Source organism: Salvia hispanica, chromosome 5, assembly GCF_029641045.1.
Source record: "Salvia hispanica isolate PSC_SH4W2 chromosome 5, Shi_PSC_v1, whole genome shotgun sequence".
In the NCBI taxonomy this organism is placed as follows: domain Eukaryota; kingdom Viridiplantae; phylum Streptophyta; class Magnoliopsida; order Lamiales; family Lamiaceae; genus Salvia; species Salvia hispanica.
The window spans coordinates 43,212,006-43,228,414 of record NC_142696.1 but is presented as its reverse complement, the minus strand read 5'-3'; the positions used below and the strand labels follow the sequence as shown (position 1 = coordinate 43,228,414).

The following is a 16,409-nucleotide window of genomic DNA, read 5'->3' as shown; positions in this document are numbered from 1 at the left end:
TGAGGTGATGGGAGATGCATGATAGGAAGAGGTTTATATAGGAGAAATTTCAGGATTTTAGGGTTGGTTGGTTTGTTCGAATTGATGCATGGTAGGAGTTAGAATCATGCAGTTAGTTCAACTCTTTCCCATCCAAATCAAATTTTATAGCTCAACCAACTTTTAAAATATTACTGTCTATTTGTATAAGGAAAACGTAATCGACAAACCAAAATTTGTAAAAAAAAAAAAACCTCTTTTACAGTGGCAGAGAGTAAGATTCATTAGACAAAACTGACAATCTATGTATATGGCTCTTTTTCAATGAAATATTCTCTCTCAAAACTACAGGTGGAAAAGAAAGTACTATGGGATTTCAGCTGCTGTAAATGACAAAGTTGTTAAATTTTATCTCCCCCAAAAAGGGCCATAACACCACTACTTAAAAATTCTTACAACTAGTTCTTCACTTGTTCAACCACCACTGCAAAATTTGGTACCATCACCAATTCAATGGCCTTGAAAAGCATACAAAACCACTGATGCTTGCAACTCTCTATCCACCTTAAAATGAGAGTGGAAAAATCTTTTAATCTGCAAGGTAGAGATTCGGTCTGTCAAAGCTCCAAATTCTCAAATCTACGACGAAATAAGTCAACAAACTCAAGTATAAAAGCAAGAACCTCCTTGAAATGATGTGAGGCTAGAAACCCCTTCAATGGCTTCTCTTCTGAATCAAACAGAGCAATGTGGCTAGGACGGTTCCAAGTTTGAGCCAACTTTGTTGTGAAGCCAATGGGGTCCTTTAAAAATTGATCAGACTCGTCCAAGATTCCTCTGTCATCACTGTTTAGAGCAACACTGGAGTAAACAAAGAGAGTTGAATAGAAGTGAGAGAAACCTTAGGATTTCAGGTTGTTACCTTGGCGTACAGTCCAAGAAACGCATAGGGAGGTTGCGATGCAGAGTGGAGTAGTATGGTGTAGCATGGCAAGGCGTTAGAAAAAGGATGCTTTCGACGTTATTCTCTGTGGCCTCCTCCGCAAGATAGTTCATGAGATCCTCTGTTCCTCTCTGCAGAGATTAGCAAGTAACAGTATACCAAGGAAACATTAGGGAGCCTTCAGTTTTTACAAAATAAGCCCTCCATGCCCCAATAAGTGTCTCATGCCATCAAAACACACATACCAAGAAAGTGGGCAATTTTACTCATATAAATTAGGCGACTTTTTACAATGAAATTCTGAAATGGGATATTGTTTGCAAACAAAACCTTAATAAGATCTGTGATCAAGCATTAGAGAAAAACTAAGACTAGTTTGCATTAAAAAAATGAGAGGTTCGTATAAAAGCAATACCATCGTCAGTCACTGAAACCAACGTCAATGTACCTGATGAATCATGCTCATATATAATGCCATTGGGACGTTAGTTACGAGAAGGAAGAGGACTGCCAATTCCAGCTTCGGGGCGCGCCTAATATGTGAATATGAACCTCCTTTCGACCTCTCTGCTCGTCCTAGGCTGGCTAGGGAATAACCCGAGAACATCAACGCTACAGGAAGCACAGGAAGAACAAACCTGATAGTTGGAGTCTGAAGAATTAGAGGTATTTATGGGAAAAGCACTAATGGGGCTTTAGATGTCAGAGTGCACGATGTCAATTAAACCAAGGTACCTGAACTCTTTGTGGCCAAGGAGGCTATAAATTCCCAGAACCCATACAACCAATCCAGGAAGCTTCCACTCTTTGGACATAATAATGCCTGCTATGGTAAACGGTATGTAGGTAAAGAGCATAACAGTGAATCCTTGCGTCAAATACCAGTGCCATGCATGCGTTCCATAATAGTCTCCACCAGATGAGAAGAAATTGAACTTTAGAAAGTTAAGAGGAACGATCACCCATGATCCATAGAACTGATAGTCCAATAAGAATGTAAGACCAAGCACAATCCCCCTGATACACATCATGATTTCAATATAAGTAGAAAACAAGCAGCCGTTTACAAGGTAAATACAGAATCATTACAAAATGAAACTGTTAGAGTTCAATTAAAAACAATTGCCATTAGTGGTTTATGCATGTATAGGCATCTTCTAATGGTGCTAAAAGGACATGAAAAACTGAAAAGTCAGCTCGGTTAGTCTACACAGTTCAGAAGTCAAAAAAGACAGATATATCAATAACAATTATCCGAGAGACAATAACTGAATGACTGAAGGTCCTGAACAAACAAAAGTTATTTTAATACTTGGCTCTAAACAGAAGTATCTTGATCACATATGAAGATACTGTTACTGAAATCTTTTTCTGAAAACATAATCTTCCTTAGTTCATGCAGAATGCTGTCTTTATGTTCATTAATGTTTGTAGCATCATAAATATCTAAGTTAAAAATATAGAATTACTTACATGGGCCTTGGATTTCTGATCAACTTAAAATTGATTATTGATGGTCAACCATGTTTTCAGTTTACAGCCTTCTCTCTCAAGAAAATGGTAGGAATAAACATCTTTCTTGTGGGACTAAGAACTGGGAAATAATCCAAACTTCATCTTGAACACACTAATCTAGGGCATTTCCCATGTAGAGGTGAGGTGAAGAATAATTGAGCTATTGTTATAGTGAGACGTGAGTAAAAAGCAATAGTATTTTATAAAAACTTTTATAAGTAGCCCTTAAAATCCAAGCACAAAGACCAAAAAAGAAAACATGTGTGATTGTTAGTATACTTACCCGATAGGAACCACTTCGAGAAAAATAAACTTTAGCTTAGTACGTGTTGAAAATAACTCCAGACAACCAACATAAATCCAAGTGATAGCACTTGTTGGTCGAATGGCACATGCTATTGCTGCTATAGCCAGGGCATACTTTCTAGAACTAGATGGAACTGCAGTGGCAGACCTTCTCAAGCAGGGCCAGTAGTATAAACTCAAAATTGTGAGAACGGTTTCTAAACTATTAGAAAAGGTGCGAGGCATGCAGAAAAACAAGAACCAGTTGCTTAGCTGTGCAAAGAGCTGTCACGGAGTTAAGGTGCAGTAATATTTGTATTCCATTTGCCAATAAAAACAACGAAAAAAGCAGGTTTGGAAGCACACAAAAGCATTGAAGCAAAGCAAGGATACAGCCCATTCAGCAACACTACCACCAAACAGAACTCGAGAGAATTTGTACACGTAGAGATCACCAAAAGCAGCAAATATCGACTGAAGCAGGCGAGGAGACCTAATCTGTGCAAGATTATAACAATGCCACACAATTTACAACAAAAGCAGTGCAAGCAGAAAGTAGAATAACATAAACAACATCAGGTATAGAAGTGGCAGAGCATTAGAAGTAGAATAACATGAAAAACAAAAGGTTAAAAAATGAAATTTTTTGAAGTAGAAGAAATTAATAGTACCATGAACCAAGGTGAATCAAGATGAAGAAAGGCAAGAACTTTATACAGAGCAGCAAAGATAACTGGATGCAAGTAGCTCCTTATGCCTTTTTCCCATTCCCATGTTTGATGCCCATACCTAACATTCAATCAACAATTCAAAATCCTGAACTGTGAAATTTGTGCTTGTGCGTGTGTGTGTGAGTGAGAGGAGAGATTGATTTACCCAAATGCAATTCGATGGGCTATTTCAAGAGCTTGCCAGTGTTCATCCGGATTGAAGTATGTCTGCACGAGCAAGGAATTGATAATGCGCGCAATCAAACAGAATATAAATATTTTGGGCAAAGATGATTTCGATTCAGGGTTTTTGGAGGTGGATTTCTTGTCGTCGTCGTCGTCATCATCTTCATCTTTGTCATCATCATCTTCTTCTTCAACAGGCGATTCGGATTCAAAGTTTTTCCTTCTCCTCATTTCTCCTAATTTTATCTTTTCCTGATTGATTGGATCTTAAATCGTCGCTCGAATTGGAATTTGGCGATCACTACTACTTTGTGCTAACATTTCTAATTTCAGATTTTCTCTCGTCTTTATTGAGATGTCACCATCTTACGACATTTTATGCATTTTTTAAGATTGACGAGTTTCTGTGTAAAAGTTGCAAAAGAGCTAAAATATGTTATGTCGAATAAAATATAGAGTAAAGTCTCTTTTTGGTCCTTAACATATAGTGATTTTACGATTTTGGTCCAAAACATTATCTTTTGAATTATTTAGTCCCTCACAATTGAAAACGGGCCAAATTTGGTCCTTTTTGGACGGCACCGTTAAAAATTAACTGTCAACGGCAGTTTAAACTATTTTGCCAATGTTAAAAATTAACTGTCAACGGCAGTTTAAACTATTTTGACTGGATTATGTTACTAATTAGTATATATTTTATTAACAATTAAATTATAACTTAATTTTTAGGTTACAGATTAGGTTTCTTCGTTGTTCTCCTTCAAATTTCCTTGTAGCGAAAAACAACAAATAAAGCTACCCAATCGATTCAAATCAATAGTTAACTCTGGTGATTCCGACGCGATCTATTGCCATCGCCGCATTCACCCGCCCCTCCGGTAAGAGCTGCCGCCTCCGCTGGTGCAACCAGCTCTCCCCTCAGGTCAAGCATCACGCCTTCACCCCGACGAGGAAGACACCATCATTCACGCACACGCCCGCTTCGTCAACAAATGGGCCACCATTGCCTCCTCCTCTCTGGCCGCTCCGACAACGCCATAAAAAACCACTGCAATTCCACCCTCAAGCGCAAGTTCTCCTCTTTCACCGAAGACGACGGCTCCTCCCTTGAAGAGATCCGTCACCGCCGCTCCACCTCTGCCACCTATTTCGCCATGCCCAGTCCCAACACCTCCGGTTCTACCCACACCAGCTCTCTGCTCGCTGGTCCACCCACGAGTCTTGGCCTCTCGCTCCCCAAGATCGACTCCGTTAATCACAAATTGAATTGGATTGGAGAAGCCGCGTCGGCGAATTGAACACCAGGAGAAGCAGCAGCACAAATTGATACGAACTTGGTGAGCGGATCAAACTCGACACCCTTCCGCTTCAGCTCCTCGACGCACTTGGCCAGCAGCGTCGAGTCCTCTTTCTCCTGGGCCAGCATCTTCTCGAGATGGGATTAGGCGTTGGTCTTGTGCCGTATGGCCCAGATGAAGCTCAGGGAAAAGAGGGAGGCAAGCCAGGAGCGACGGCAAAGGTGGGGGCGGGCGGCGGCTGCGGAGAGGGTGGTGGAGTGGAAGGGGAAGAAGAGGGTGTTGAGAGAAGGATAGAAGAGAGGCCGGGTTTGTTTTTTAAAAAAGAAAAATATTAAATATTCTAATTTAAGTTTTTAATTTAGTCAAAATAGTTTAAATTGCAGTTGACCGTTAATTTTTAACGGTGCCGTCCAAAAAAGACCAAATCCGGCCCGTTTTTAATTGTGAGGGACCAAATAATTCAAAAGATAATATTCTGGACCAAAATCATAAAATCGTCATATGTTAAGGACTAAAAAGAGACTTTACTCTAAAATATACTCCCTCAGTCTCCGTCCGCTGCTATTAGGAGTCTCATTCATGGGCGACACGGATTTTAAGAAATGTTAAGAAAAGTGGGTAGAAAAAAGTTAAAACAGAGATCCAACTTGTATATATTAGTTTTAAATGAAATGTGAGTGGAATGAGTTAGTGGAAGGTGGGACCCTATTACCATTTATGGTAAAAGTGAACCGGAACTCTTATTTGCGGACGGACTAAAATGGAAAAATGGGACTCTTATTCGCGGACGGAGAGAGTAACAAACTTATATTGCAGACTCTAACTATGTTTGAACTTGTTAATGATCGAATTTGTAATTATAAATATCCTAGTTTTCCCATAAAACTATATTCAAACTCAAATATACTCCCTAACTTTCAACTTTTCTAAAATGAGATAAATTTGCCCAAATTGATGGCAAAAGATCGAAATTGATGTGGGCAAAAGTTTTCTATCAATTTACATATCACGTTCTTGAATTCTTTTGGAGGGATTGGTTTTCGCTCTGAAGCATATGAATTCACACCAGTAGCAGCAAACAAATCCAAACAAGGAAATGGAGGCATTTACAGATTGAGAATTGAAGAAAGCACAAAAGTAGCCAATATGAAGAGATGGTTTAGAAGCATGGATGTTATAGCAAGGTGTGAGATTTTAAACTTGAATCAGAACAAGCAAAATGCTGAGCAGCACATGAACATTTCTCTGGGTAAGCTAAGCTGATCCAGATGGTGTCTAAACTACCTGTTTGCATTGAGTGCAACCAGCCCCATCCATGTCTCATCATCTTAACAGAATCAAGCTAGGCAAACCAAATTGAGCTTGTGAGGGATGCAACTCTTTTGAAAAAGTGAAATAATTTAACTATATAAAACACAGGCTAGGGGAATTCCCACAAGCTTAACTGCAATGTTGGAGACTACCAATCAACACCAAAGAATAGACTTGTCATCAAGTGAATGGTTCCAATCTTACATCTGTTTATATCACTTCTCACTCATGACTCATGATTGGAAAAGTTTTATCCTTTGGAAGTTGAATTCATAGCAAACCAGAGAGGGGCTAAATCCCAGCTCCAGACTGTTTATTCCATTTTCTTGTGGCCACTTCAAACAAAGATCAAAGTGCTAGCAGTCTAAAACATTACAACAAAAACCAACAAATCTACAAAGCAAAGCCTTCAACCAAGGTTGGTTCATCGTCACCCTTCTCCACCTCATCTGCCACCTCATTTTTCTTTCCCCCAATTTCAAGCCCTTGCAATCCATCAACGCAGGCCTTCTCCCCTCCGTCAGGGACACCGGGCCCCACCACCGCATCCACTTTCTCTTCCGCATCCCCCACCACCACCACTCTATCTCCCGCAGCCTCCGTCGATCCGACGCCTTTCTCCACCACGCAGCCCTCATCGGAGGGCTCTTCCCATGGATCTTCCACGCATCCGCCTTCGTCCGAAACGATGGATCTGACGGCTGAGGCTGCCTTCAGAAATGCCTCCCTGATGGAATCCGGCGGTAGGGCACAGTCCTCAAGGCCGGCGTCTTCCAGCCGCGGCGGAATGATGCTATCGATTGTGATCGATTTAGTTTCTCCCGCCGCCTCCATTTCAGCAGGTGATTGTGATTCGTTATGATTGAGATGATAAATGGAGAGAAATTGGGAGCCCAGCTCCGTTTCCCCAAATGTTTGTCGGTTCAAGTTCATTCTTTTATTATTATAAATTAACCCATAAATTACTGTTTATTGTGTTTTCGCCCCTTATTTTATTGTGTTTATTAATGTTCTTTCTAACGAATTTTTTCAAATATTTATTAATTAATGTCTTATAATTTTCATTTGAAATTTTGTTTTTATTTTTCAATGATACTTTATAATTATAATTATATACACTCTTGACGTGTGTTTACAGTTTTTCTGTTAGTCTATTAGACATTCAAAGATTTTAATAAACATTTATGTACTACTTTCTCAGTCCCAGTCCCACTTTAGTCCTGTTGACTTTTCTGCACTCGTTTTCTGAAAATGATACTCACTCGTTTTCTAAAAATAATATTCACTCCGTCTCATTTTAGGAGTCCCGGTTGAGTTGGGTAGAAGTTTTAAGAAAATATTGGAATTTGTAGAAAATGAGGGTGATAGTGGACTTTGGGGCCCACTTTTTGGCCATTTTTAATTCAAATTTTATCCTTTTATAATGAAGTGTCAATTCTACCCTTAGATGATTTAAATAAAATTTTTATTTATATTTACTCCCCAAAAACTGCCGAAACATACCCTCTGGATTCAAATTTTTGTTATTCTCATGTCCATTTTTTTTTTTTGTTATTCTCTTTGGCAAAATGAAACAACACTATACCTAATAATTAAACTTTAATTTTTTTAGAGCATCTCCAATGGCAATAGGCCAGCCACAGGCTAGCCACTCTTTCTCCCTGTCACGTCATCAGCACTAAAATTCACCTGACACATCATCATTTTAATCAAATATGCTAGCCTAAGGCTAGCCACAGGCTAGCGCAATGAAAATAATTCAAAAACAACTACATTTGCGGAATTAAACACAAAATACGGAATTAAATTTACGACACATATACGGAAAAAATTCGTTAATTTTATTTAAATAAAAAAAAGTACATTAACTAAAAATCAAAAAAATTACATAATAAAAAAAAAATTCGAGCTTCCACACACGAGCCACCGTCCCACTCTACTCCTCACTAATTTATTAAAAAAATACATTAAAAATTGCAATAAAAATGCAATAATTTTATATAAATTAAAAAAAGATCCATCCTAAAAAAATTACATAATTAAAAAAAATTCATAAAAAAATACATTAAAAATGCAATAAATAAATAAAATGCATTAAAAAATACATTAAAAAAATCAACCGGCTAGCCGAAATTGAGCCTACAATGGCGGCTAGCAGGATCGGCCAGCCGGTGGGCTAGCCGCCATTGGAGATGCTCTTATATCCCAAACCTGCCGAATTAATGTGAGTGAGAGACAATGGAAATGCACAACCTTTCATTGGAAATCAAATTGGAAATCAAAGGTCACTTATATTTGAAAAACGGAGGGAAAATGGAGTCAAATGAAAGATCGGCCGACGGTAAGAGAGTAGGGCTCACCGAGAACTGAGTTTCAGGGTCAACGGTGGAGAAGGTGTCCGTCTCCGTTTGATGGCGGCGGCGTTTGGTGGTGGGAGACATGACAAAGCGGTGGTGGTGATGGCGGCGGCGAGAGGAATAAGGGCTTCGTAGAGAGGGGAGCGGTGGTAGAATTAGAGATCGAAGAGAGTGGGTAGAGGCGTAGAGCAGAAGTGATGAGTAAGAAATGGGTGGGGGAGTTAACGGGGGGTGGGGGAGAGTGTTTAATCAAATGTATTTTTTATTTTTGTTTAATGGCATTGTTGGTAATTAATTGGAAATTGAAGTAATTGTTTATGTACAAAAATGGAATGTCCAATCCGAACTCCTAAAGTGGGACGTCCCAAAGTAGTAAACCGGGACTCCTAAAGTGAGACGGAGGGGGTAATAAATATTTAAATTGAAGATGATAAAGCAAGAGAGAGAATAATGTAAAGAAGAGTCTTATCTACATTATTTTTCTTTTACTTTACAATATCTCTGCTCTAACTATTTATTATCTTTTTTACAAAACGAAGTCAGAAAAGTCAATGGGACTGCTAAAGTGGGACGGAGGGAGTAATTTTTATAAAATTAATTTTTTTCTATATTTGGTGATTAACAATTTAATACTATTAATCTATTATACGGAGTATATTTTTGAAGAAAATAATATATGTAGTGCATTGTACAAGTAATATCTTTGAAAGAAAGAGCCAAATTAAATATTGGCCTGATTTTAGAAACAATCACAACAAAATTAGTGATTTTTTTTTTTTCAGATAGTATATTTTATGCTCATTTTTCATTACTAATGTAACACTCTTTACTTAACTAATTAAATAATCAAATATGTGCATTGTTAATCTTCTTAAGGGTATGAGGAATTGCATATTGCATTTAATACTAGTGCACATGATGATTAAAATATAATGAACTAGATGGTAGGTCTGTGTTAAAATGACAATCCCTTTTAAAATAACACCGTTATACCACTTATACAACAATATTTTAAACGCTACACAACAATATTCAATACGCTAGACAACAATCTATATAGATTGTTGTCTAGCGTGTTGGATATTGTTGTCCAAGAAAAATTGTTGTATAGTGTACAACATATTGTTGGCCGTCTTTTTTAACTTTTTTTTTTGTCACGTGACAGCTTATTATTCGTCCACGTGTACAAATGATTGGCTAGAAATGGTGGTATGGTGTTATTTTAAGAGGTGGTGACACCCTAACATGCCCCTAGATGATAATAACTTATCTAAGTATAGTTAAATTATAAATTAATTAAATTATACATGAGTAAATGAGAAAATAAGTTGATTGTATATATTCCAAGTATTATAGAGAATTAGAGATATAGTAGAAAACATAATTCTCTTGACATAGATAATATATGGATTATAAAGTTCTATAAAGATTATGTAAATTTTTTTTACAGAAATATGTGAATTCAATTGTAGCTCCGAAACATTGAAAGACGAATTACGTCTAAGCGGGTGTTCTAGGATTGTCGGATCATAGTATAATTTATAGAAACACCTCAATTTGAAGGACTTTCAAATATCGAGCCATCAATGCTCCTAAGAGATTAAGTGATGAATGCATGTGATCCAAACACTTGTGAGCTTAACGAAGAAGATTGTGAATGTGGTATGCGTGTTTTTCTCTTCCAAAGCCAATGCCTCTTTGTATAGGGCCTAGGCTCAAGAATTGTGCAGATGCACATTGTAATGGAATATTAGATGTGACATCTAGAATTGTACTAGTATAACATTTACTTTATAATCTTTGGATAATGGATAATATATACCCTTTCTACCATTATCTTAGTATAGAGATGTGTTTAAAATAAAACGAACAAACAATCCAGTCTCATATCCTCTAGTTATAGCATACTAGATATAAAATATCTATAACAAACAGCAAATAGTAGGGGGAGGTTCCCCTGCTGTCCATGACAACACGCACAAATTTGGGCATGAAATGCAGCCCCAATTCCTTTTCTCTTTTTTTTAATATTTTCATTCTTAATTAACATTAACATTAGTAAAATACATTGTAAAATCTAATTATCAAAAAATTAACTATATATGATTATTAATTTCGCAATAGAATGACTACTCGATAATATGTTATCCTTATTATTTTATGTTTATAGTTAATTATTGATTTCATCAATATTTAATTAGGAAATATATTTATCATTCAATATTTTATCATTTCGAGTTCATCATTTTGTTTCAGAAATGTTAACATAATATTTATATAATTGAATTTCTATAATGCTTTTCGTATATAAAACTGTTTAGTAAGAATGAAAATATTAAAAAAAAAAAAAGAGAAAAGGAAATGGGGCTGCGTTTCATGCCCAAATTTGTGCGTTTTGTCCACGGCACCATATGCTGTGCTTTCATGGACAGCAGGGGATCCTCCCCCAAATAGTAACAATAGTTCCGTCTAACTGATATATTAGGAGAAACCTTATCTTAGTATTTTTTTGCATATTGACACTATTATCGCATAACAACACAATATTATCAAAACATAATAGTACAATATTATCAATCATGTTTTATAATATAATCAATATCAATGCACAATACAATATCGCAATATAATAAACTCTATAACACTGTATTATCAAAACAAAATACAATATCATCAACCATATTTTATAATAATCAATATCAATGCAACAATACAATACAATATCGCAATATAATCAATTGTGTGTAAAAAATAATATTAACAATTCACATTATATAACAATTTCATCTACACAGAATCACAATATCATTGCAATTTCATCAAAATATCATCACAATATTATCAAAGATTTAATGCTACTCACTCCTTAATTTCCACCATATGCTAATTTTAATAAATAATTTTTTCTATTATTTAATGCATAATAATTTAATATTTTCAAATAAAATACAGTGCAACGTGATGAGACACTAGTACTAGTATACCTTAATAAAATTATACTCCTTCATAGTACTAGTACAGTAATTTTTCAAATAATTGCGAATGATGATTAAAATTGCACGGAAATACATTTTTCTTTCTTTATATCATGAGATAAATGTATCTTCCTTTGAGCTATGTCGTATTTTGTTACTTAAGCATTTGATTTTGTTTATTGTATTGTCATAAATTATAAAGATATTTTAATTTTATCAACTAGTAAGTTAGTTAATGTAAGCCAAAATGACAAGAAGAAGAGGAAGAAGCACTCAAAATGTGGAAAAGAATTGAAGGGAACTTGGTATTATGAACTGAGGTCTAAATAAAAACATGTGGATCAACCAACATCTACTCTTTTGTCACATTTCAAGTGTGTGTATGTAAATGAGAAGAGAGACGTCGAACTAACTACATGTGCTATAACCATCTGTACAAGGATGAATGTTGAGTCCGTGCTCGATCGAGTTCATGGCGCTGTTCCAAGGCTTGATTTTGCGGAGGAGGGATGGTGAGACGCAGACGCAGCTGAGAGGCCCTGCAGCATCTTAATGACTTGGAACGTGTCGTCTAGATAGTACTTGGCCATGCTGGGTTTCTGCCCAACAGTGCAGGCGAAGACCTCGCTTGCATCAGGCATGGACTGCCCGGCAACTGAGGCCGCGATGGCCTCAAACATGTCCTCATCCGATCTGTCATCGCCTATGCACAGAACAAACTCAGCTGCCTTCGCTCTATTTCTCATGGTCTCCATCAGATTCTTCACCACCACACCTTTGCTCACTCCCTGCACCACCACACACACTCACACTCTGAAATAGGAAATTCAAGAAATACACACACAACACACACTAAAGAGGCTGCAAGCAATGCTGACTATACCTACACACAACAAAGGCTAGAAGTGCATTAGGGAATTCAAGAATTGAACACACAACAAACACTAGATCGATCATCCATATACCTGCGGTTTGACCTCTATAATCTGCTGGCCACTTTTGACAAGGACGGGATCATTAGCAAGCACGCTCTCCAAGTGATCGTGGAGCTCTTTAGCTTGCCATAATCCAAAGTCAGGATCAGCTTCTTGATGATGCCAAACCAACGCGCTCTCCTTCTGCTCTATGGATGAACCATCTGTTGCCTCTGTGTAGTGCTCCATCACAGGAAGGGCTATGTTTTTCCAGCTCAAGTCAGCTTCAATCCCGCAGGATTCCCACGGGGAATTCCTCTTCCACCTACCACCACAGGCGGGTGCAATGTTAGTCAAGTACCAACAAGGCTAGAGGGGTGGAGAATCTTACCTGGTGAAGTAACCATGCTCAGCAGACAGCCCGAGATTCTCACATTGTGAAAACCACTTCCCTAAAGAATCTCTCCCTCTCCCACTAACAATGAACACTATGTTTTTAGGATCATTACACAAACTATTCAAGACTGATATAACCTCCGGGCTTGGGGATTTGTCAACTCTATCTTGTGGCATCATTGTCCCGTCATAGTCCAGTAGGATGAGCCTGCTGCTTTTCGTACTGTTGTAAGCCGACACAATGTGCTCCAACGACAGCTTCCTAAAATGAGGCCCCAACGCCACAACTCTCGAGTTCAGCCCGAACCCTATGCCCCAACACCTCTTCCTATAATGCTCAGCACAAGCTCTCTCAAGATCCTGATCAAAGCTCCTGGCCCAATACGCAACATCATGGGATGCAACGTACTTATAATGCTTCTCGTGGCGAAGCTCCTTCTCACCATCCTTCATCGTCAACCCCAACACCATTGCTTCAGCCACGCTATTAACATCCCAAGGGTTCACACGGATTGCCCCACTGAGAGAAGGCGAGCATCCTATGAATTCAGACACAATGATCACACTCTTCTTCGGTTTAGTGCAATCTTGTAGCCCTAATGCCTTGTCCAGATCGGGGCAGCTCTGTCTGGCCACTGTGTACTTGTAAGGCACCAAATTCATCCCATCTCTCACGGCATTCACCACGACACACTCAGAAATCGCGTAATATGCCACCTTGTCTTGGAAAGAGACGGGACCATTGACACAAACAATTGGATCATACCCTTTGCTACCATACCTCACATTGATCTCACTTGCAACTTTAGTAATCTCATCACTAACTTCTTGAATATCGCTCCCACGGCTCCTGGGTGAATTCACAATCTGCACCAACACCACATTCCCTCTATAATCAGGATTCTCCCCCAGCAGCAAACCAAAGGCCATAAACTTCAATCCAATACCTTTAAACATGTCCAAATCATCCACACCTAACAACACCGTCTTTCCCTCGTATTCCCTCCTCAACTCCCTCACCTTCTCAGCTGTATCCGGCAGTGCCATTAAAGACCTAATCTGCCCCATATGAATCCCAACTGGCAAAATCTTGATAGTGACAGTTCTACCATAGTAATCCAACCCAATGTAACCCCTCTTGGACTGATAATCCAACCCCAACATCCTACTACAACAAGACAAGAAATGCCTAGCATAATCAAACGTATGAAAGCCAATAAGATCACAATTCAAAAGGGCCCTCAGAATCTCCTCCCTCACAGGCAATGTCCTATATATCTCGGAAGAAGGAAACGGACTATGCAAGAAAAACCCAAGCTTGACTCTATGATACCTCTTCCTCAAGAAAGTAGGCAGAATCATGAGATGGTAATCATGTATCCACACATAATCCTCGTCAGGATTGATAACCTCCATGATCCTGTCAGCAAAGACCTTGTTAGCAGAGACATACGCCTGCCACGTGTCCTTATCAAACCTCACCCCGTGATTGAGCGTCATAGGCAGCATGTAATGGAACAAGGGCCAGAGATAGTGCTTGCAGAAACCATGGTAGAATTTGTTGATCAAATCCGAGCTCAAGAAAGTGGGCACGCATTTGAACTTGTCTAGCAAGAACTGGGCCACCTCATCCTGCTCCACCGGATCCACATCCACCCCCAAACACCCCACGAAAACGACTTCGGTTTCGGGCGGGAACCCGTCGATGAGCTGCGAGACGAGGGCGTCGCCGTCCCAATCGAAGCGCCATTTCTTCGATGACGAATCTCTGTAGGCCTTCAGAGGGAGCTGGTTGGAGACCACTATTCGCCTCTCTTGAGTGGCGGACGAAACGACGTCGGATTCGGCGATCTCGGCATTGCCGGCGTCCTCGAAATCGGAGATGATTCCGGGCACGGAGATGACTCTCGGGATTCGGGTGCGATCACTCGAGAAATCGTCGAGATTCAACAGATTGAAGCAGGATCTCGACAGCATAATGACAAATTTCCCTCAACGCTAGCCAGATACAAATAAAAATCGAATCTTGGGCTTTCTTGGATCAGCGGAAACAGAAATTCAAAAGCTTTGGAGAGAAAAAAGAAAAAAAAGAAACGGAAACAGAACAGTGCGATTGAGTTGAAGAAGAAGATGAGCAGTGTGTGTTGTGTGTGCGTTACAGGTGGGAGTTTTCACGGATACAGAAACGTGAATTGCGACATTGTTAATGGTGTTTGATGCGGCTAAGGATTGCGGATTTGCAAGGAAATTTTCAAATGCGGAAAGTAGAAATTATTATTGTTATTTTATTTATTTAATAGTATATCACATAAGGAAGGTGGAATGGTATGTATATTTAGGATTTAGGATAAGAACGAACGACCGACTTGTCGATATACTATATTATGGTGATGGGGCAGTTTGGTAATTTCCACTAGATTTCTTCCTTATTAATCAATTTTTTTTTTTAAGATGGAGTCAATATTAAACGGTCGCGATTCGCTATTAAACGGCTACTAAGTAATTAATCATGTTTTAAATAGACTCGGATTTTTATTTATAAGTAGTATATTGCATTGCATCATTGTTGACATTAATTTGAAAATTATTTTTACGGAGGCGTGCATCTACCTATGGTGCTACAAATTACAATAAAACACAATTATAATTAATTGAATATTTTGGTCATTAAGTCAAATCATATGAACTTTTCTTTCCTTATTTTTCTCTATGTATATCTCCTTTCCTATCTAATCTAAGAATTTGTGTTGTTCAAACTGAGCGTCTTTGACAGATGGTTAAATAAATCTTGAAATTTGAGCTGTTGACATATGTGTATATTTTTATTTCATGAAATAAAGGGAGTTGATCAATTTTTAATAAAAAAATATAGAACTAGTCTAAGGGACCAATTTTAGGTTTGATTTCATTTTCTACTTATTTCGTCACATGTGCAATGTGCGTCTTTTATTAATATTTTGAAAAAATATGATATTGAAATTATTGAATGTACTCGCATACAATAATTAATGTCGTTTCAAAGAGAAAATGATGGATTAGTTTATTGTAAACGAGAAATTAAACAAAAACTTCATTTCTACGCTGATATTTAGTAGTAATAGTAATTTACAAACAGCAATTGGATTCAATTTTTAGCAGTATTGTGAATCTGTGAATTGTGATGTTTTTTTAGGTGTTTTTTTTATATGTTATTTGTAGAAAATCAATGCACTTATTTTCAATATGTCGAATACTACTAATATACTTAGACAATGGGGTAGCTGGAAGATGTCAAGTTCAATAAATAGGGTTAGTGAAAAATCACAGTTGAAATAGTGGGTATTAATGATAAGGATTATATATGGCTGGGGTAGCTTTGATGACTAATTAGTGAATGGATAAGGTGGCTATTGAATGTTTAAAGAAAATTAATCGGATCGTATCTGTGTAATTAGATGCTTATATATTGATAATTATGGTAAGAGCCCGACCCTTCGCCCTACTGCAGAAATTAGAAACTGTAGGTTCATATATATTTTGACTAAATAGATAATCAATAAT

At 37.9% G+C, this 16,409-nt stretch overlaps 3 protein-coding genes across 3 annotated transcripts; all 3 read right to left on the bottom strand.

Moving 5' to 3' along the window:
• Nucleotides 1–214: 214 nt before the first annotated feature.
• LOC125188457 (mannosyltransferase APTG1-like) lies at nt 215–4,019 on the bottom strand. The gene is made up of 9 exons (XM_048085305.2): nt 3,599–4,019; nt 3,394–3,511; nt 3,116–3,220; nt 2,721–3,007; nt 1,658–1,939; nt 1,371–1,560; nt 902–1,053; nt 663–825; nt 215–573 (listed from the first exon to the last, which is right to left on the bottom strand). The coding sequence occupies exons 1-9, from the start codon at nt 3,847–3,849 to the stop codon at nt 490–492; spliced, it is 1,632 nt and encodes a 543-aa protein (XP_047941262.1). The 5' UTR covers nt 3,850–4,019; the 3' UTR covers nt 215–489.
• A 2,477-nt stretch (nt 4,020–6,496) lies between these two features.
• LOC125188458 (uncharacterized) lies at nt 6,497–7,148 on the bottom strand. Its single transcript, XM_048085306.2, has one exon. The coding sequence runs from the start codon at nt 7,059–7,061 to the stop codon at nt 6,621–6,623; it is 441 nt and encodes a 146-aa protein (XP_047941263.1). The 5' UTR covers nt 7,062–7,148; the 3' UTR covers nt 6,497–6,620.
• A 4,692-nt stretch (nt 7,149–11,840) lies between these two features.
• TPS11 (trehalose phosphatase/synthase 11) lies at nt 11,841–15,164 on the bottom strand. The gene is made up of 3 exons (XM_048085304.2): nt 12,865–15,164; nt 12,525–12,798; nt 11,841–12,347 (listed from the first exon to the last, which is right to left on the bottom strand). The coding sequence occupies exons 1-3, from the start codon at nt 14,844–14,846 to the stop codon at nt 12,030–12,032; spliced, it is 2,574 nt and encodes an 857-aa protein (XP_047941261.1). The 5' UTR covers nt 14,847–15,164; the 3' UTR covers nt 11,841–12,029.
• Nucleotides 15,165–16,409: the final 1,245 nt, after the last annotated feature.

Coding starts and splice junctions, on each gene's coding strand:
- LOC125188457 (XM_048085305.2), bottom strand. CDS start 3,849: ATGAGGAGAAGGAAAAACTTTGAATCCGAATCGCCTGTTGAAGAAGAA. Junction 3,512..3,598: donor GCCCATCGAATTGCATTTGG/GTAAATCAATCT, acceptor ATTGAATGTTAG/GTATGGGCATCAAACATGGG. Junction 574..662: donor CCTCACATCATTTCAAGGAG/GTTCTTGCTTTT, acceptor TCTACCTTGCAG/ATTAAAAGATTTTTCCACTC.
- LOC125188458 (XM_048085306.2), bottom strand. CDS start 7,061: ATGGAGGCGGCGGGAGAAACTAAATCGATCACAATCGATAGCATCATT.
- TPS11 (XM_048085304.2), bottom strand. CDS start 14,846: ATGCTGTCGAGATCCTGCTTCAATCTGTTGAATCTCGACGATTTCTCG. Junction 12,799..12,864: donor GAGCATGGTTACTTCACCAG/GTAAGATTCTCC, acceptor CTGTGGTGGTAG/GTGGAAGAGGAATTCCCCGT. Junction 12,348..12,524: donor TTATAGAGGTCAAACCGCAG/GTATATGGATGA, acceptor GTGGTGGTGCAG/GGAGTGAGCAAAGGTGTGGT.